The 22,053-nt window shown below is 29.4% G+C and overlaps 1 protein-coding gene and 1 long non-coding RNA gene across 3 annotated transcripts; both read right to left on the reverse strand.

Moving 5' to 3' along the window:
• Positions 1 to 7,169: 7,169 nt before the first annotated feature.
• Positions 7,170 to 8,497, reverse strand: LOC103869165. 2 transcript variants are annotated; one of them, XR_001958749.2, is made up of 2 exons: positions 7,539 to 8,497; positions 7,170 to 7,450 (listed from the first exon to the last, which is right to left on the reverse strand). It is a non-coding gene; the product is annotated as an uncharacterized LOC103869165 (long non-coding RNA). The 2 variants fall into 2 exon arrangements; XR_633156.3 differs by having other exon boundaries at positions 7,544 to 7,895.
• A 4,613-nt stretch (positions 8,498 to 13,110) lies between these two features.
• Positions 13,111 to 15,418, reverse strand: LOC103869169 (protein DMP1-like). The gene has a single exon (XM_033291586.1). It carries the CDS (start codon positions 15,098 to 15,100, stop codon positions 14,486 to 14,488), a length of 615 nt encoding a protein of 204 aa, XP_033147477.1. The 5' UTR covers positions 15,101 to 15,418; the 3' UTR covers positions 13,111 to 14,485.
• Between the last annotated feature and the right edge of the window lie 6,635 nt (positions 15,419 to 22,053).

Genomic DNA, 22,053 nt, shown 5'->3' on the forward strand with positions numbered 1-22,053 from the left:
GTATATCTTTGTTTAAAATTTTGCACCTTCCACTGGAGAGTAATAGGGGTTAACTAGTAGTGGCGGTAGTTTTGGAAGTATTGCTTTTAAATTTAAGCCGTAGATTTTATACATGTATCTTTAGATTTTATTGCTGTAGAATTAATTTAAAGATTTAAAAACATAAAGCCATAGAAATATTAATTTCAAGAACCAATATATTTTCTTTTAAAAATTTTGGACTTTAGCTTTAAATTTTCTTAATAAAACTTGATTGCTATAATTTTATTGATGTAGAGAAGATTGTGACAGTGTAGAACATTTACCGCCGTACCAATTACCTCTCCTATATTACTGAAAACAACAACTTAGCGAAAAAGTAAGCCTAAATTTATTCATAGGATTTTATAAACATAATATTTTTATTTCAATTTTATCTTTATAAGAAAATGTAATCCCATTTTATTTGAAGAAACGACTAATCCAGATTAGTATGATTCTGTTTTTTTTTTTCCTGATAGAAAAGCTTGAAAGAAGTTTGGAAAAGAAGAATCGAAAAAATTTGCGATTACATGCAATGATCATCTAATTTTAAAGAAAAAAAAACTTATTTTAACAACATGACTAACGTATTTTCTAAGAAGAGAATAAATGGGTAGATATTTTCTAAGGTGGAGATCTTGTCAAACTCGTTCCAGGTCGAGTTTCAATTGAAGTGGATAGACGTCTGTTTATATATAACACACACGTCATTTTCCGTAAGGTAGTTTCTAACGATGAGAGTCTGTCTTTCATACATCTTAAAATCTCTCTTGACATGCGACGATGTTGTTGATGTCTCTAGGTTAATTATCTGTTAAGACTATACAATGAAATCGATGTACCCTACGTCCGGTTGCTGTTCAAAATATATTACAACATATAATATAAAGTATACAGTATATCAATTACGTTACTATGTACTAAAAAAAATCATATAACAAGACTGACCTATATCTTCTACAAATGCATTAGTTGTTCCTAAACCAAATTCAAAGGATCATAGCTGAAAAGTATGAGTTGTACAATTCACATACGCTATATTTATAGTATAAACAAGGTTTTTTAGTGATTAAACCTCTCAACTAAAGATGAATCGTAAAAAAAACCCTCAACTAAAAATCCTGTGAAATAAACCCTCAACTTTAGTTCCGTTAACATATGTAACCCTCCGTCTAAAAAACTGTGACGGAGGGTGACATATGTTAACGGTTTATAAGTTAAGGGTTTATAATGTTGAAAACTTAGTTGAGGGGTTTTTTTACGATTCAAAAATAGTTGAGGGGTTTTATCACTAAAAGTCATTAAAGAGTTTTTAAGTTATTTATTATCCATTTATACATTGTTTTAGATTGATTTGTAAGCCTTTAAAACTAATGTATATTTTTAATACATTAATCTATTATAAAATTAATTTATACATCTTAAATTAATAATTTTTAACACGATTTACAACTTATTATAACTTCAAAATATTAAATTATTTGATATTTGGCAATAGTGATATAAAAAAAAATTGTGTGTTTATATCGTCATTTTCAAATATCAAATAATTGAAAGTTTCTAAGTTATAATAAGTCTTAAGTAGTGTTGAGGATAATTCATCCATGATTTCAATCTTTCTATTTGGAATATGACGTACTTTTTCTTATTTTCATGATTTTCGTCATCAGGCTTATACTTTCCTATTTTCCTATATTGTTCTTGATTTATTGTATTACTTTATGTTTCAAATATATTATTGATCAAGAAAATAAAAATATAATGTAGTTATTCAGAAATCAATGAGAATAAAAATAATCATGCATTATTTTGGAAGGGGGAGAAGTATGAGCCGGATGATAGAAATCATGAAAATAGGAAAAAGTGTGTCATACTCTAAATAGAAAGATTGACTTCATGGATGAATTATCTCGACACTACTTAAGACTTAATATAACTTAGAAACTTTCAATTATTTCATATTTGACAATGACGATATAAACACACAAATTTTTTTATATCACTATTTCAAAATATCAAATAATTTAATATTTCAAAGTTATAATAAGTTGTAAGTAGTGTTAAAAATTATTAATTTAAGATGTATAAATTAATATACAAATATATTAATGTATTAAAATTTATAAATTAGTTTTAAAGGCTTATAAATCTTAAAACAACGTATAAATGATAATAAATAATTTAATAACATTTAATGACTTTTAGTGATAAAACCCCTCAACTAAAGATGAATCGTGAAAAAAACCCTCAACTAAAAATCCAGTGAAATAAACCCTCAACTTATAAACCGTTAACATATGTCACCCTCTGTCACGGTTTTTTAAACGGAGGGTAACATATGTTAACGGAACTAAAGTTGAGGGTTTATTTCACAGGATTTTTAGTTGAGGGTTTTTTTTACGACTCATCTTTAGTTGAGGGGTTTAATTACTAAAAACCCTATAAACAAAAATCTAGGTAAACCAATTCATTAAAATGCCTCATTTATTAATAAAATATATACATACCGAAAAGGGATATTTGATAGATTTAGTGGAATAATATATTTCTTATATATTAATTGAGAAACATTACAACCTTTAAGTGTAGCCACGTGTCATCAAAGAATAAAATTCAGAATCTTTAGAAAATATGTTGGTCCAATAAGTATATATTATACTTTTCATTAAACTAATCATAAAATTAATTAAAGTGTACAATTATTTTTTTCTTTCCTTAAACAAAAGTTACAAAATTACCAAATATGACTAATATATATATATGAAAATTAATGATTCTAATAATAAATATTTGATAACAATTTATATCTCATCCATCGTTTTTTAAATTTATATTATTAAATAAATTAAACAATCAAATTAGCTATAACATTAAAATATAGATTTTTTTGTATATGTTATATTTTGAATTTTAAAAAACGACAAAATTACTAAAACTGTTAAAATTATTATGCTAAAACTAATGATCAACGGTTTAACATCCCATATATATTAATAGAGAAATATTTAAGGGAAAATTACATGTTTACCAATTTCATGCTACCACTTTTCATTTTTACCACTATTATAAGAACATTTTCAAAAATACCTTCTTCATTAAGTGGCAAAAGATTCTTATATCCTTGTTGTTTATATATATAATAAATCATTATTTAAATAAAAAAAATTAAAAAAAGTTAAAAAAAAATAAAAAAAATTAAAAAATTAAAAAAAAAATATTTTTTTTTATTTTTTCTGTTTTCGAATTTTTTTAGAATTTTTTTAAAAATATTTTTTTTATTTTTTAAAAAAATTCTTTTTGAAATTCGAAAATTATGTTTGAAACTATTTTTTTAAAAATTATATTTTTTTAGTATTTATTTATATATTTATTAGAATCCTAAATTTCACATTCCAAAAATCCTACTCCACCTCTCAACTCTAAACCCTAAGTCTAGATTAGTTAAACCTAAGGGTATAAGTGTCTTTTACCTTTCATTAAAAGTGAGTGTAAAAGTAGTTCGTGTAAACATGAAAAATGGTACTATAAATGTGCTATTTGTGGCAATTTCCCAACATTTAAAAAGTTTAAAACCTTTAGTTTGTACTATTTAAAAAATGTCATTATGAGTTGTCACGTAATTAGAATGTTAATTTGTTTACGTGGCGGCTTGAAAATCAATTGAAAATTTTGTTAGTCCAAAATTAAACTGCTAAGGATTGTTATTATATATAGTATATTCATTATGGACCATTCATTTATCAAATTAAAATTTATTAGATACTATTTCCTTAAATAAAATCTACATAATTACCTAATGTGATTATGATATATATAGTAATTTTATCAAATTGAAATTTATTATATATTATTTCCTTAAATAAAACGTACAGAATTACCTAATGTGATTGTGATTATCTTCAGGGGAATAGATAGAGATCCTCTGGAACTAGTTAGACATGCTGAAAGTGAATGCCACGCATGGTTTGAGGCTAATGAAGTGGTACAAGCAGTATCACAAGACACTATAAATGAGGAACCCCAAGCCGTATGCTTGGGAAATATTTGTTTATTAGATGGTTCTTGGACACTTTCAGCTAACTTTAGTGGATGTGGATGGACATTGATGGATAGCTCTCGGAATAGTCAGCTTATGGGGACAAAAAACTTCCCTCGACGTGAATCAGCCTTGCATTCAGAGGTAGAAGCACTGCGGTGGGCGATGGAGAGTATGCTGCAGCACTCGACCTGCCAGAGCTTTGGGACAGACTGTAAGGAACTGATTTCTATGGTTAAGGATCCTCAGGCGTGGCCAAGCTTTGCGACGGAATTGGAGAGAATAGAGACGTTACAGATATGTTTCCCGGACTTCAACATCACTTACGTTCCACGGGCGCAAAATCAGACAGCAGATTTTCTAGCCAAGACTGCTAGATCTTTTCGTAGAGAGTTACATTTTGTTGGTTGTTCTATTCCGGTTTGGTTACCCAGACCACCTCAAGTTTGAGTAATAGAATAGCCTTTTGACGTCAAAAAAAAAAAAAAAAAAAAAAAAAAGATTATGATATCCTCCTATATATTAAAAGAGAAGTCACTTTAGTGATTTTTGCTGATATGACATTAATGTAGAGTTTCTCAGAAAATTTGTTATAATTCTATTGGTCGATTTTTTTGAATTTTATTTTTCATTTATTTTAATCAATTGCTTATGTAGACAAAACCAAAACTATTGTCGATTTCGTTAAGCCCATATATAGCTAGTGGATAATAATTATCGATTTAGTTTAGCCTTGGGCAAGATTTAAAACTAAAACAAATATTAAAAACTTTCCTTATTATTCAAACAGTAAACTTGCGCATGTTGATATCATATTAATTACATTTGCTTAGAAAATATTTTAATGTTTCTAATTAAGTTGTTTGTTTTTAATAACTTACCTTTCTAATATGGATTACTTGCACAAGTTGATATCATTAAATATGCAAATAACTTAATGACAAAATTTGTTTTTAATAACTTACCTTTCTAATATGGATTACTTGCGCAAGTTGAAATCATTGAATATGCAAATCACTTATTCACAATATGGATTACTTGCACAAGTTGAAATCATTAAATATTATCGATTTAGTTTACCCTTGGGCAAGATTTAGAATTAAGACAAATATTAAAAAATTTCCTTATTATTCAAACGGTAAACTTGTGCATGTTGATATCATATTTATTACATTGCTTACAAAATATTTTAATGTTTCTAATTAGATTGTTTGTTTTTAATAACTTACATTTCTAATATGGATTACTTGCGCAAGTTAAAATCATATCATATGCAAATCATTTTTTGACAATACACATTTAATATCTTTCTTTAAACGATTTCATTATTTATTATGCAAAATATTGTGTGTCATTAATATTAGAAATAAATCGACTATATATATATAAGAGACATCCAAGGTCTTAAAATACAAACATTCTCTTTTCATTCTTTAAAGTATTATTCACAAATCTCTCCTCTCATACTATTAAGGTATTACGACGATGTTGCTTGTATGCTAAGAAAAATGTGTTTAGACGCAAAGGCTCCTCATCTTTCATCGACTCTGCCACCCACTTTGCCTTGGAAGTTCAATAAACCTGTACAACCAAATAAAGGACTAACCTGCCAAGGCAATGTGCACTCAGAAGAGCTACGTTGTGGCATTGCTGTTAGTCGACAGTATGTTTTCTTAGCATATAAATCACCTTTATCTCCTATATACTTCTATCTGTTAAAATTTTGTTATTACATGATAGTGGCGATCGAACTCCAAAACAGAAGGTTAAACTAAATGTTACAGAGGAAAAATTGTTAAACCTGATGCTGAAGTACAATGGTGGAAAGCCAAGATTTGAGGTGCGAGAGGCTCCAGCTTTTCTGTCATCCATCTTTTATCAGAGTTTTGATTCATTTTATATATTTTTTTTCTTTTTGTTGACAAAACTAAAAAGTGCAGTCCAGTTGCAAGACCTATTAGATGCAACAAGAATGTTAGTTCTCCGTACATTCTTGGAACCATGAACTCAACTCTTTGTGTCATGTCTCCAAAAAGCATGTCTGGTCTATCTTTTCCATGTGTTGAATACTGGTAACGACAATATGGTCTTCCTTTTTTTATGTGTAGACCATGTCGTGAGAGTGATAGTGATCCAGAAGACCTTGAACATGTTGAGAAGCTTCGCCAAGTTAAAGCAGTTCTTGAAGAAGTTCTTTAGTACTTTCTCTTTTTTTGTTGAATATAGTCCGGGGAAAGTATTACATAGTATCATTTAGTAATATTATCTTATATCATTTTTTTTAATATACTATCTTATAAGTAAGCTAGCATTATGCATTTTTTTATTTAATTCATGAGGTCATTTTCTCACAGCAGAGAACCTTTTGGAATGGCGTAAGGAGGAAATTTCTCAGGGATATACAGGAAGGTTCAACTGAAGCCGCTGAAGTGGGATGGTGAAGGCGAAGAAGAAAGACCTGTAGAGGCCCTTATGATTCTTAAATACGGCGGTGTTCTAACTCACACTGGTAGAAAACAGGTGTTTACATACTCTACCATTTAATTTGTCATTGTTATATATATATATATATATATGTTTTCCAAATATGGAAGAATTGTTTAATTTATTGATGTTTGCTTCAGCTGCATGCAGGCAGAAAAGCTTGGTAGATTCTTCTGATACAATATGTATCCAGGTAAGGCCTCATGATCTGTTATTTTTATTTTGGAATATTTCACCGATGACAATGGCCTTAAATTACATGCTTTTTTCAGGTGAAGGGACTGGATTGCTTCGTCTCCATAGTACATACCATCATGACCTTAAAATTTACAGCTCTGACGCTAGTAAAAAGTCGCTATAGCTACGGTCGGTTTTCGTAGCTATGGACTGATTTTCGTAGCTATATGACCGATTTGCTACGAAATGCTACGAAAATTGGATCGTAGCTATAGCATCGTAGCAAAAAAAAATTCGTAGCAAAGTCGAAGCAAGATGCTACGTTTTTGCAACGACGATTTCGTGACTATTTTGCTACAGAGATGAACGTTGCTAAAACGTATCTATTTAAAAAAAAAAAATTAAAAAAAATAAATTGCAAAATATTCAATATTAATTTACGAAATAAAAAAATATTAGAAAATTATATTTTATATATCAAATTGGCTTACAAAATTTAAAACGATTTATCAAACTATTAAGAAATAAAATCGGTTTAGCATACTAAACCAAATTAAAAATATACCTAACCCTAATCTAAACCTAATGTATATTCTCCGCCGCCTGCCGCCTCCTCACCGAGCTTCTTCGTCTTCAACATTCAAGCCGGCTCTGCTCACGACCCACCACTGCTACCTCCTCCATCAATCTTCTGTTCCTCATTCATCAATCTCCTGTGCCTCCTCCACTTTCCTTTACCAAGAACAAAAAAAAAATCAGATTCAAAACACACAGAGAGAGAGAGTGAGAGAGAGAGAGAGAGAGAGAGAGAGAGAGAGACGTGACCGGTGGTGGTGTTGACGAGCGTGCGGTGGTGGTGGTGGTGAAGAGCGCAACCGAATAGAAAGGAGCATGGTGGTGAGAAGCATGACGGTGGTAATCCTCTTCGTTCAGATCCATTTGCTTGAAAGAAGAAAAGTAAATGATTCATGAGCAGAGGAGAAAGAGAGATGGGAAGAGGATAAGAGAGATGAGATTAGATGAGGAGATCGAAGAGGTACAGAAGAAGAAGAAAATAAGAAGTATAGAATCGTGTGGAGGAAGAAGAATGGTGAATTAATCTGAGCCGTAAGATTAATATTACCAACGGCAGAGATTCAAAAAATGGTGATCCACGCTTCACTTTTTGGTCCAATCAGAATTAAGCTGTTAATTCTTTTTCTTTGGTCATCAAATAAGCTTCTAATTCACTTAAATATGAATGGGTTTATATGGTTAAACAAATGAATTTAAATTTAAATAATAGATTTATAATATATGATTTGATTAATGACTATGATTAAAGTTAAAAGTTTAGTCTAATTTAAAATTTTTAAATATAAGGTTAATGTTCATGATTAAAGTTTATTTGGAGTCTTAGGTTTGGGGTTTAGAGTAAAATTTGAGGATACAATTTGAAATTTTTTGATTAGTATCTATGTTTAGGTTTTGGTGTTTAAATTTGAAAAGGTTAAATTTGATGTTTGGATTTTATGATTTGGGGTATAAGATTTAGAGTTATTGTACATGGTTTGGAATATAGTGTTTGAATTTTAGTAGTTTTGGAAATAGTTTATTTAAAATATTAAATTTTGAGTTTAAGTTGATATTTGTTGTTAAACTTTGAAAATATTAGAGTTAATGTTTTGATTTATGATTTGGGTATAGAGTTTATATATAGAGTTTAGGGTTTGAAATATAGTGTTTGAGTTTAGATTTAAAATTTGAAAAGTTATTTTAAAAGTGATTAAATTTGAGTTTAACTTTAATAGTATGAAAATATTAGAGTTTAAAGTTTACTTTTAGAGTTTAGGGGTTAGAAACATGTTTAGGGTATAGGGTTTCAAATAGCTACGAATATTTTAGTGGCAAATCGTAGCTAAAAGACATTTTGTATATTAGCCACATAATATTCGTTGCAAAATCGTAGTAAATTTTTGCTACGTTTACATTCGTAGCAAAATCGTAGCTAATTTAGCTATGAAATTGATATGGTTTGCTACGTTTTACGTTTCGTGGCAAATTCGTAGCAAATTCGTAGCTTTTTCCAATTTGCTACGAAAATAACGTAGCAAATTCGTAGCTATAGCAATTTTTTCTACTAGTGGGGACGTGTTCAGGTACGTACACCTTTTACATTGATACTACTGAAGATAATTAAGCATATGTGTTGGAAAAAAAAATAATGTTTGAACTGGTTTGCATATGTTGACCAGATGTTTGCAGCTGCTTTTGCTAAAGGCATGCTTGACCTAGAAGGACAGCTGACGCCAATCTTGGTTTTCCCTTCTTAATATTATATTGCTGGTGCTTAATTTGCAATGTCATCATGTGTTTACTAATAATGTATGTTTATCTTTCTTGCTTCTCAAGGTTTCTTTGGTTAGCAAGGACTCTTCCATGTTCGATGGACTTGATATTGCCTGCATTGAAATGGAAGCTGCCAAGGTTTGTCCCATGACTTGAGTCATTTTTTGAAGTGTGTGTATCAGTCAATCAACAAGATTGATTTCATTATAATTAGACTATATATGCAGGCTATATTGAATGAGATTGTAACGTCTGGCAAAAAAATAATCAATGAATTACTACTATTTATTATTATCAAATCATAGTAGTAATTATCAAATTAAATATGCAAAAGGCAAAACAAAAAGAGAGAGGCTTAACATAAAATAAGTTAGCATATTAAATTGCAAATAAGCCAAAATATTTCAAAGCAGTCAAACAACCTAGAAAATTAAAAATCGAACCAGCTACTTTTTTTTATTATATCGGATATTAGTTCCACCAATAATCGTGGTCAACTTACCAACATGGTGCATATATGTCAAATGGACAAATCTACGTTTAAGTAACCTAACCTGTAAGGGATTTAGATTTTTTTTGTGAATCTCGTGGACTGATCTATCGCAGATAGGGGTTCATAGGTGAAGTTTCAAGAAATTGTTATAATTTGATTGGTCGATTGTTTTTAATTTTTATTTATTTAATTTAGATCTAAAAATTTAAGATAAGTCTAAAATCATTTAACATCGCTTGTCATATAATCTAACGAATATTACAAATAACAATTTATGGAAACTAATTCTCGAAATTATAGAAAGATTAATAATGTTTTATTTATTACTTTAATATTTATAAACTATAAAATATAATGAACGAAATTTTATATAAGATAATTATAATAGTTTTATACTCTACTTGATGAATTGTGTTCGAATATAATTATATAATAACTATTTTAAATATTACAAAATCCAAAACTCGTTATTAATATTATTTTTAAATTATTTATCGTTGTTTAAAGAATAAATTTATCATAATTTTAAAATAATTTATAAAATACTTACAAAATGCAAGGCAAAGTTGCACTTTCAAGAGTTAAGTTGAGATCTGGATTAAAAATCCTAATAACTGGTAAAGAAAGGAAGCTGCAGACAAAAACATTGAGTGTTATCTACAAACAAGTTTTTCAGAATATTTCGTAGTCACAGTACGTAATTTTAACCTACTTTTTTTTCAAATACAAATTTTAAAATATATAAACTGTTACAATTATTTATTTTTTTTATTTGCCAGATGGGTTGTAATGAGTTAGGAGACCGATGACGGTATGTCAATCTAATATTATTTCATGTTCAATAAATTTAGAAATTTATAAATTTATCAAATAATGTTAACTCGTCAAATTGCTTACAAAATTTATTTAATTTTTTGCAGGTTTCTAATTGAATTTGTTTTCTTTATCGAGAAATGTACTTCATAATTTATATTATTTATGGATAATATTTTGATTTTTATTATATTTTCTTTTAATATGTCTACATAAATTTTTGTTTATTATTTATGAAAAAATAATATTATTCACCTAAAATAAAGAATTACGACACATATACAATACAATTATAATTAATGATAATATAAAATCTGTTACTTCTAAAACTATACAATATTTATTCCATTTTTTGAATGAAAGTATATTCTTAAACACACAAAATATTTTGTGACGTTGCAATTATACATACACACAATATATGCACTTCATACTGACGTTACTATGTTCCCTCTCATCCATCTCAAATATTGACTACCAGCTTTTTTCCATGACTGATGAACCCGTCACAAAGACGGTGATATTATGTTGTAAAATCTATTACTTCTAAAAACTATATAATATTTATTTCATATTTATGCCCGCACAGGGTGCAGACCGGTCATCTAGTATATAGTAATTAATGATCTTAACTAATGAAGATTTGCTAATAATCCGTATATTTTCTATCATTTTTTAATTCTTTATTATTAAAATAAATTACACAATTACATTATCATATATTAAAATTTTAGATTTTTTTGTATATGTTGTATTTTGATTTTTTCAAAACGAGTATAAATTACTAAACTGTTAAAAGTCTCACATAAACTTTTGTGATCCATGTTTAATTTTTTTCTATAATAAGATACAATGATAATAAAATCACATAAATAAATAATTTTATTTTAATAGGTGTTTATTTTAATATATATATATATATTACATATCGTTTAAATTTAATTATATATCATATACGATAGATAAGATTGATTATTTGATTTATTTATCCTAAAATATTGTGAATAAACAAGAGCGGTCATTTGATTTATATGTACAAGCAAATTTATTACATAATAGTAACTGATTTCTTAGTTATTTAATATATGACTATTATTTTATTATTTCATAATATGCAGAAAAATATAAAATAAATAATAGATAAAATATTTATTATGCACAAGGCGCAGATCTTAACCTAAGTATGTATCTTTTTAATAATTTTGAATCTTAAAATATTTTCTAAATCTCAGACCAAATAAAAGAAAGAAATGAGAATAAACTCAAAAATCAAAATTTATATCGAGCAATAACCAAAATGACATAAAAAGGAAAAAATATCGAAGATAGATAGGATTGACACGTGAACGTAAACTTCTCATAACAATAATTAACTTTTAAATTGCTAAATCATGATATAAAACCGAGCTGACATAATTTCATTGTAACAAATAGTATGCATGAGATTCTTCGGCCTAGACGTTAGGTTTTTATGCCATAAATAATTTTTTGACCTAAAATATTTTTAAAAATGAGATCAGTTCATTAGTAAACAAATTATGTAATTAGCAAAAAAGTTTTTAAGAAATTGTTTATGGACCAAAAATATTAATTCGATCGATAATCTACATTTTATTTTCCATACGATTTTTTTAAATAATTTTCATATAAATTTATTCATTGCGCAGGTCTTATCCTAGTATAATAGATATCTTAAATTTGTGATAACAATAAATGATTAATTGAATCTTCGAATGTTAAGGAGGCCTTTAGTTAATTGTGGAAATATACAAGCTGGTTGATAGGGCTGTCAGGAATATAATCTCTGCTCGTAAAACCAGGAATGAATTTAAGCATCTCATGGCCCTTTGGTTGGTATAACAAAGCGTCTCTTTAAGTTCTCAGTTAGCATGTTTTTTCTCTGTTTTTGTCATGCCTAACAATAGGTTGTTTATAAACTCTTAGATTGTAAACGTTTTTCATTAATATGATATTCACAGTTAAACAAAAAAACAAAAAAACATGCTACATACAACATACTCGAATCATGAATTAAATGTAAACTTTGCACATGAAGTCAGCATTTATTTCGATGTACTTACGAAAAAATGGAATGATATAAATTTAGACATGTAGCACGTAGTAATTATACCATTGCCACGTTAAGAAATTCTCACATTAGCAAATTCTCACATTTAATGTATTAACTATATATATAAAATATCATAATATTTTGTTTACTTTATTGGTCATTTTAAGATTTGTATTTAATTCATGGATTTAGAAGAGAATTTTGAATAACATAAGCAGACGATTGTACCAGTATCATATGAGAACCCTACAAATAACATTTTTTGCTAAAGTAACTTCATATTTCTATTTGCCTCGGAAATAAAACCCATATGCAGATGAATTTACACTATTTCTATCAATCTTATAGCACGAACCCATTGTACATGACTAAACTTATTAGTTACAACATGACCACAAAAGTTTGTTGATTGTCATTTCACTAACATTTAAAATTTTTTTTTTTTTGGCCAGATACTCGAAACCAAGATAGCCCCAAGATGTTTTGATCCCAGATGTTTTCTAAAATGTACAGTGTCACTGTGTCAGTATGCTGATTTATCATACTTTTTGGATTACAAACGTAATACCGTTTTCATATTACAACTAAGACGCCAAGAGACAGTACTTTAAATATCATTCATAATCAAAGATTATTTATTAATAAACCGGTTGTCAACCGGATTTAGAGCGTAGATTTTTTTTTTCCGCATCAAACGGTTATTCTATTACTCAAACTTGAGTTGGTCTGGGTAGATTCGATGGAAATAGTAATTATGATTTCACAAAATTTTATAAATAAATGGTGGTCTATAATGGCATTTCCGTTATTACTCTAGTAAGTTGTGTCTTTTTTAATAAGGGTTGTAAAAAGAGTTGTGGTGATGACACCTCATCATTGAATCAATAGTCACAACTTAAAAATGTTTCTCAATTAATATATTGGGGATGTTGTGCCGTTAACCAATATTCACCTCATAAATCACTTAAAGCATGTTTATTGCAAGTCTCTTACGTTTAGATTCTTAGCGTAATATAAGATACGATCTCTTAGCTTTTAACTAAAAAAGCTAAGAGACGTCTCTTATATCTCTTATTTAAGATATATCTTTTATTTAAGAGATATTTTTTATTTAAGAGACGTCTCTTAATGTTTTTTAATTAAAAACTAAGATATCGTATCTTATATTACGCTAAAAATCCTAACTTAAGAGATCTACAATAAACATGCTCTTAGGTATTAGGTCTTCTACTTAAAACTTAAAAGGACTAGAAATTTTGACTTGGGCTTTTAAATAGTGTAAAGCAACTCCATATTTGTTTTTCGTCATGGGACATCTTCAGCCATGGATCATCATCCTCTCTTCTCCACTCAACCGCATGGGCTTTTCATTTTACAATTAACCTTACAACACTATGCGTTCGGCATTCGGGTACCGTTTAGGTTAAGAACAAGTATTCAGGATTTTGGGTTCAAGTCATTTTAATCAGAATATCCTTTTCCCATGAGAAATAGTATCACTTCAAATTTGAACCATTATTGCCAAAAGCCAAAGCTAGTTTCTCGTTAGTTTTGTTCTCACATTGATTAGTATACTAAATCATGGCAATAATTAAAAAAAAAAATCATGGCAATAATAATATCTGAATCCCTTCATCTGATGTAGATTCTGACATCTCCTGAATCGCCTTTCGAATTTGTACCTGGCTCTTATTCAATTCTTTCTTCCAACGGTACTTCTGATCACCATATAGTCAAACTCGAATTAGTTATAAACAAAGATCGATCTCATGGCAGCTTCAAACATGATAATAAAAATCTAATATGATGTCCGAAGATACATGGAATTATAAACTATAAAATCTTCATAAAGTTTGGCTAATGAACTTATATAGATAAGACACACAAGCTCTTGTTTATAGGGTAACGTCGTTTTATTCTGAAATACTATAAGATTCCATACAATATACATTTATGGTAACGACTTACAAAAGAACTAAATAAATCTTTTAAGCATACAATCGTTTTCTTTTATCTTCAATAAATCTTGACCAAGATAACAAACAATAGAATCAACTACGTCTCATGCAGAGCCTGCATCCTTCTTGGTCTCCTCTTCCTCCTTCTCACCACTTGGAGCATAGCCGAGTCCATTCCGTTTACTAGGAAATATAGCGAAGATACCGGCCGAGGCAATGCCCACAGCCACAGGCAAAACCATGACCAGAGTCTTTTGCGTTTCTCTAAACCGAGGATAAAAGCAGCTTGCGGTATTAGCGTCAAGCAACACAAGTGTTCCAAACACAGCCACCACGAAACCCGCGTGAACGAAATCAGCAATTCTAAGCTTGTACTTAGACAAGTCCACGGATCCTGGATCTGCGTAAGTCCAAAGACCCTTTCTGGTGACTATACCATACTTTCTTGACCCGTCCGTGTCTTTGAAACTATCGGTGAAGCATGAAAACACGCAAGAGAAGCTGCAAAGAGCGATGAGAATGCTTGACATGACCTTATTAGATGTGGAGCATTCACCGTCGTTTGTGAGGACAGGGTTGAGTAAGAGGTAGATGAAGAGTGTTCCTGTTGGGAGAAGCTTTATGAGACTCTCGAGGCCTGTCAGGGATTTGTTTGCCATTGGATCCGATGTAACTGGAGGGTTTGTTTTGGGTATTAGCAAAGAAGAAGCTTCGGACATGGACTTGAATTTCGAGAAAGATTTATGAATGTTTAAGTGTGTTATTAATTGGTTTAATGCGTATTTATAGAGGAGTTAGATGGGTAACTCATTGATCCGGTCCGAGATGTTGGGTTTAGCACCGTAGAAAAAACTCGTAACGAACTTGACCAAGTCAGATTATTACACGTTTATAAGTCCACGAGAAAACGAAATATAATTCTGAAATAGTTGATTATTATTTCCTCAATAAGAAAAGTAGAGACAAAAGTATATAAATTGTGGACCTCAAAAAGAAGAAATTTCTGAGGTATTGAAGGTCGTTTGGTATTTGATGAAACTTGACTGAACCTAAATAGAACTTTCTTGGGTTCTAAAAGATTGTAAGACTATCGAGTTATAACTTGAGATCAACTTGATTTCCCCCCCCCCCCCCCCCTAGATTTTTGTTAAAAACAGATTTACTTGTATTTTTGAAAGAAAAATCTGGTAAAATATTGTAAAATTAGTATATTGACCTCATAATATTTTCTCAAACATGACTTTACCCCATGACTTTTTTTATTTATTTTAAATCTATTAACGGTTTTTTTTGTCAAAGCCCATTATCTAAGTAATTACAGTATGTGATAACTATTTTTATTATTTTATCTTAATTGTTTCATGTTTATTTTTACAGCAGTTCGTCCAATAAAATAAACTATTCAAAAAATAATAATTTCCGTTACACATATATATATATTTATATAGAAATGAATAAATCTAATTTCATAAGTTATTATTAAAAAAATAATATATCAATTATCAAATACTTTTTATATTTTTCATGATATTGTTATTATTAATTGTTGGATTTATGTGGAACTTATAAACGAAAAATAATCTAACTTATTTATAACCAAACATTAGTTCTTACATACATCAGAATATATATTAGTTAGAAAGCTGGTCTATTAGTTAAAACTTTTAGATTTCTTGATAAGATTTTTAAAGGTTATATGTTCAATTCCTATTTGTTGGGATGTACGCTTCTAAAGAGATTAATTTAACATGGTTTCGGACCTTCTATCATTTAAAACAAAGCCCATTATCTAAGTAATTACAGTATGTGATAACTATTTTTATTATTTTATCTTAATTGTTTCATGTTTATTTTTACAGCGGTTCGTCCAATAAAATAAACTATTCAAAAAATAATAATTTCCGTTACACATATATATATATTTATATAGAAATGAATAAATCTAATTTCATAAGTTATTATTAAAAAAATAATATATCAATTATCAAATACTTTTTATATTTTTCATGATATTGTTATTATTAATTGTTGGATTTATGTGGAACTTATAAACGAAAAATAATCTAACTTATTTATAACCAAACATTAGTTCTTACATACATCAGAATATATATTAGTTAGAAAGCTGGTCTATTAGTTAAAACTTTTAGATTTCTTGATAAGATTTTTAAAGGTTATATGTTCAATTCCTATTTGTTGGGATGTACGCTTCTAAAGAGATTAATTTAACATGGTTTCGGACCTTCTATCATTTAAAACAAAAAAGGTAAAAATATAAGAAACATATAAAGGTTTTTTTTTTCTAAATAACATATAAAGTTTTTTGACACTGTGTTTGCGTGTTTAGATGTTAAGTTAGATTGCTTTCACACTATTATGTGTGTTTATAGTATAATTAGAAATAATATTTAGCATCTTAACACATTTTTATTTCCAATTTTTTGCCATTCAATCAACCAAACTCCAAAGCACAATTAGTTTTTACGTACGCAAGATAGAATCAACAGCTCAATTATTTTACTTGTGTAAATTCAACTTAACCTGAAATAATGCCGAAATAGTTGATTATTGTTACATATTACTCGTTTATAAGTCTATACACGAAGACGAAATAATGTCGAAATAGTTGATTATTGTTTCCTGAATAAGAAACGTAAAGGCAAGTTGGATCTCAAGGAGAAGAAGTTTCTGAGGTATTGAACAACGTTTTGTAGTTAATGAATCTTGACTGAACCTAAAAACTTGTTTTTTTTTGTGCAAAAGAGCTTACCTAAATAGATCTTTCTTTTGGGTACCAAAAGTTTGCAAGACCATCGTCTCTAATGTATGTTGTTATTTTATTTCTCTACTTTTATTTCTAAAAGAGAGAAATTTTGTAATAGAGGTGAATTATGCTTTAATGTATTCCTTTATAATAACAATCTTAGAATAAAAATAGATGAATGCTATTTATTTCTTTATTAATAAAGAAAAAAATAAAGATGAGAAAAATCAATTTTATTTCTAAAAGATATTATAGAGGAATAAATAACAATATGTGTTGAAGATGCTCTAAGAGCATTTCTATCGGCAAGTATACTATGAGCATCTCAAATGTATGTCTCTATAATTTCTTCTAAAATAGAAATCTTTATTATTGAGGTGGGTTTACTCCAATGTATGATTCTATAATAGAATTTTTCTAATTTAGAGAAAAATATAGATGAATATTACTTTTTGCCTCTATATAGAAGTGAAAATAGCACATCTCTATATTTTCTTTTATAAATAGATGAACTCTATCACAAAAGTATACATTGGAGAAAATTCATCTCTAGAATAGAGATTTTCTCTTTATAGAGAAAAATATAGAGATGAAAATAGAGGTGGGTTGGAGATGGTCTAACATTAATATCTAAGAAATATAACTTAATTTTTAACTAAAGCAGAGCCGGCTTAGATAGGGGGGCGAACGGTGTGATCGCCACGGGCCCAGTCCGTTGTCCTCTTATTTCTTAATAAATAAGGGCCTGGTTTTTAAAAAAAAATACATGTATTTATATTAAAAATAAGAAAAGAGGTCCACATTTTTTATATGAAAGTTTTTTTATTTCCATAGATATATTTTTAAAAATACTTCTGTTATTTTGAAAAAAACATATATCTATCAAATTTTTTAAAGAAAAATAATAGTTTAAAAATTAAATTTTTTTTTGCCTCAGGGTCTATGACACCATTGAGCCGGTCCTGAATTAAAGTTTAAACCACAAAAAAACTACACATATGCAAAGAGTATCTACATTTTTTTATTGAGGTTGTTTACAGTGTACTTCGTGTTTCTGGAACGCGAAGGTGGACTCCAATTCAATAAAATAAACGTTATAGCAGTGGTGACCATAAAAGGTTTAAAAGTGTTGGACTGTACTATATGCGTGACATGTATATGCTAACATGACATATAAGGACAATAAGGATGAAAATTTTACTATACTATATGTGATATAGTATAGTCCGCCGAGGTTGCTATGTAAAAACATTTTGTTGGAGAAGGCATAACAAGTGGTTCAAGTTGAGACGACTATAGTGGATACGTTTGTACACTAACCAACGGTGTATTCTAATGGCAAACAAACTATGATATGTATAGAATGCATAGTATAGTTACCAACATAACATCACAGCTCACCTACAAAAGTACACACTCTATACTTAATTATTTGTTGCATATTCTACATAGTAAACATACATATTTGGTACAATGTGGAAATTAACATATGAAAAACTGGAGTAGGCCACTAAAACAGAAAGTTGTGTGTATCTTCTTACGAAAGGTGCACAATTAATACAAAGGGATTGAACCGAAGTTAACACAATCAAGATCATCATGATTGAGCGCACGAGTAAGGAAACAATCGGTTGGTACCACATGGGTGACTTTGGCTGGCCTGTTGGAGGCAGATCCACGTAAGTGGTCTTATGCGGTGACATAGCAGTGACATAACAGACCGTTCTAACCTTCTACGGTACAAGAGGCATCAGCAACTCTGATCCCCAATGATGCAACCTACAAAATATAAGAATAAGTTGGCATTTCCAAACTATACCAACACTATAGTATTGTCCCCATCTAAGCAAACAAATGTTACTTGTCTGAAATTACACTTTCCATACTATTAGATACTGGTCCATAGTGTAGTCTTGTCTTACACCCACATTTTCAACATTCAACGTTTAAATGGCTATTTACAATTATGGACTCAGTCACACCATGACTAGGGAAAACTCGAGGCGCGTTGGATGCTGACATGTCTACGGTTGAGCGTATAGGCTGTTCAGGCGCTAGCAAGACCGATACCACAGGGCCCTATCAGGGGCATTAACTGGCGAAAAAGTACCACCTGGTTGTTTTTTTGAATGTTGGTTGCAGTCTCATCGCGTGTCTCAGTAATTGCAGCCTGAAAGATATATAAAGTATTTAGTCACTGCACACATCAACATCTAACATAGACGAGTCTTAACCTAGTTACAATGTGGGATGGAGTTACACAATTCACATACATACCTAGTATAAAACAGAACATATGTAAATGAATACAATAAAAGATTCCATAATACTAAGACATGCTAAGTAATATAGTACAAATGGGAACTGGTACCTACGCGAGGAATGTAATAGACTCATAATAGTAGAAATTCTATATCAATACAGATGAATAAACCAAAGTGTTAATGTTTACTTACAGTGCTGGAGTCCAATCATATCTTTAAAAGCATGCAACACAATTCAGTCGCTACTACACTATCTCAAAAAGTTGTGCCAAAGTGAAAGAAATCTTTTGATTGAAGAAAAGAAGTAGACATCAAACATTTTTCACGCGCAGATATAAAGGTATTTTTGTCACTTTTTAAACAATATGTATAATGTCATAGCCAAGTCTTTAATATGGTTATACAATTAATTTTGGTCTTCCTTATGTATATGCAATCCAATTCCTCTTTACAATTTGCAAATGTTATGTGTTTTAACAAAAAATAGATGGAACTTTTTGTAAATATAACTATACTTTTCACACGCAAGCACAAACTTGAAATGCAAATGCAAAGAAAATTTTCAATGTGTTTTTTTTTTGTTTATATTTCCATTTGTAAATAATGCTTGACAAATAAAATTAACATAATATATAAGAATAATATTTTTACGTGTAAAAGGACAGGCAGATATGCATTACATTCAAGACTTGTACCCTTTGCGCCTTTGCGGGCCTTTAGATGTCCAAACGATTATAATTACTTTTTTGAACGAAAATCTTTCAACTTACTTTTTTTTGAGAAAAAATCTTTCAACTTACTTATGATAGCAGAACATTGGTTTCTTTTTTATACATCAGATATAAATATAATAAACATATAACGTTTTGATTATGTGTTTGCGTTTAGATGTAAAACTGGACGTCTTCACATTATTATGTGTTTAAATATAAAATTATATAACATATTAATATCTAAAAACCATTTTTAATATCCACCAAACTCCTAATCACATACGTTCACAAGATAGAATCAACAGCTCATTTATTTTACTTGTATAAATTGAGTTAACCTAAAATTGGCTTTGAACCAACAAATGGACTATCTTGCCATGCATGTTCACGTTGTATTTATTTCAGGTAAATAAGCAATCATAATTGGCTGCTACAAGAGCGACTTATATTTTAGGTTTGTACATTTTTACTTTTGGCATATAAAGTTGTATGGAGATGTGTGGGTGCATATTCTTGACTTTTACGTATAATAGCTAAAAACTAATTAGGAAGCACAGTTTAACTTTTATGCGGAGATAATTTTAAATAGCAAATACGTAATAAAATTGAAAAGGTTCATTAAAGCATGATTAATGGAGTTCTTAGGATAACATTCTTAGCGGAATATAAGAAATGATCTCTTAACTTTTAATTAATCTTTGATTAATTAGTATAATAAATTTTATGCCATTGGTTTAAACTCATCGTACGTTCTTGCATGTCCCATTCCTCATGTTAGGCGTGTCAAAATGGACGTTCTTGCATGTCCCATTCCTCATGCGAGGTGTGTCAAAATGGAGATCTCTATCCAGTGATTTACCAGTAGACGTGATAAGCTAATAGTTTAAACTTTAAACGCAGACAAACACAGACGTTAGTGTTATTGTGCTCCTAATCCGAAATTCGGTGGAAATTAAAGAATTCTTTACACCGTATTATTAGCAGGGACGAAGACTACGCTATGGGGACCTTTCTAAAGAAATCATAGATGATATGCTAAATCAGATGGGAAATTTAGTTTGTGTATCTATAGCATCCCAAGTTCGATTCCACATTTTTACTTTTATTTTCTATATAATATCGTATGCGGAATTGTGTAATCTCAACCAAGGTGTGTATATATACAACATATTTAGCATAACCTAACCAGCGATAGAAGTACATGATTAGTCTAAATTCCCTTAGATATATAAATATATATATATATATAGTCTATATTTATCCTAATCCCATTATTCTATTTTAGTGTGCCCAATAAATATCTTGGATTCACCACTGGTTATTGGTATTAGCAAATGATTATTCCGGACCAGAACATGCAGTGATACTATAGTTTTTTATATTTTTTTAATTTGGCTTGACGTGTTGGAATTTCACTTAAAGTACAAATTATCTAACGAAGAATGCGACATTTACGATGCATGGGGAAATAGATATGAATAGTGTGTAACTGTCTATGAAGATGACTGTGAAAGTATTTAGAGTGCCGGAAAATCACAATGTGAAAAATGAAGAACTAGTGTTGCAAAATATAAGATAAACAAAAATTGAAAAATATGATAACGTCTCACATATAAAGGTATAAAAGATATGATCAACCATTTAAGCTGGTTATAAAATAGAAATACATTTAGTCTTGAAAACAAAAAGAACTCGTGTAATCGTGTTGGTTTGTTTGTATGATGTGGCCATATGATTTGGCAACATACCAAACCGGTTTGGTAATCTAATAGTTAGGAAAAGTTAATTCCACTAAACCCCATTAGTCTATTACCTTTGCTTTAACTTATTTTTTGTTGACTAGATAGACCCAGTTGCTTGAAATGGGAGTTCTATACGCATATTGAATGATCACACGAGTTAATTTGAATTTGGTATGTTTCGAATCTAGG

The sequence above is a fragment of the Brassica rapa genome, chromosome A05, assembly GCF_000309985.2.
Source record: "Brassica rapa cultivar Chiifu-401-42 chromosome A05, CAAS_Brap_v3.01, whole genome shotgun sequence".
Classification (NCBI taxonomy): domain Eukaryota; kingdom Viridiplantae; phylum Streptophyta; class Magnoliopsida; order Brassicales; family Brassicaceae; genus Brassica; species Brassica rapa.

Bases quoted from the DNA above. Each gene is read 5' to 3' on its own strand.
- LOC103869169 (XM_033291586.1), bottom strand. From the start codon at position 15,100: ATGTCCGAAGCTTCTTCTTTGCTAATACCCAAAACAAACCCTCCAGTT.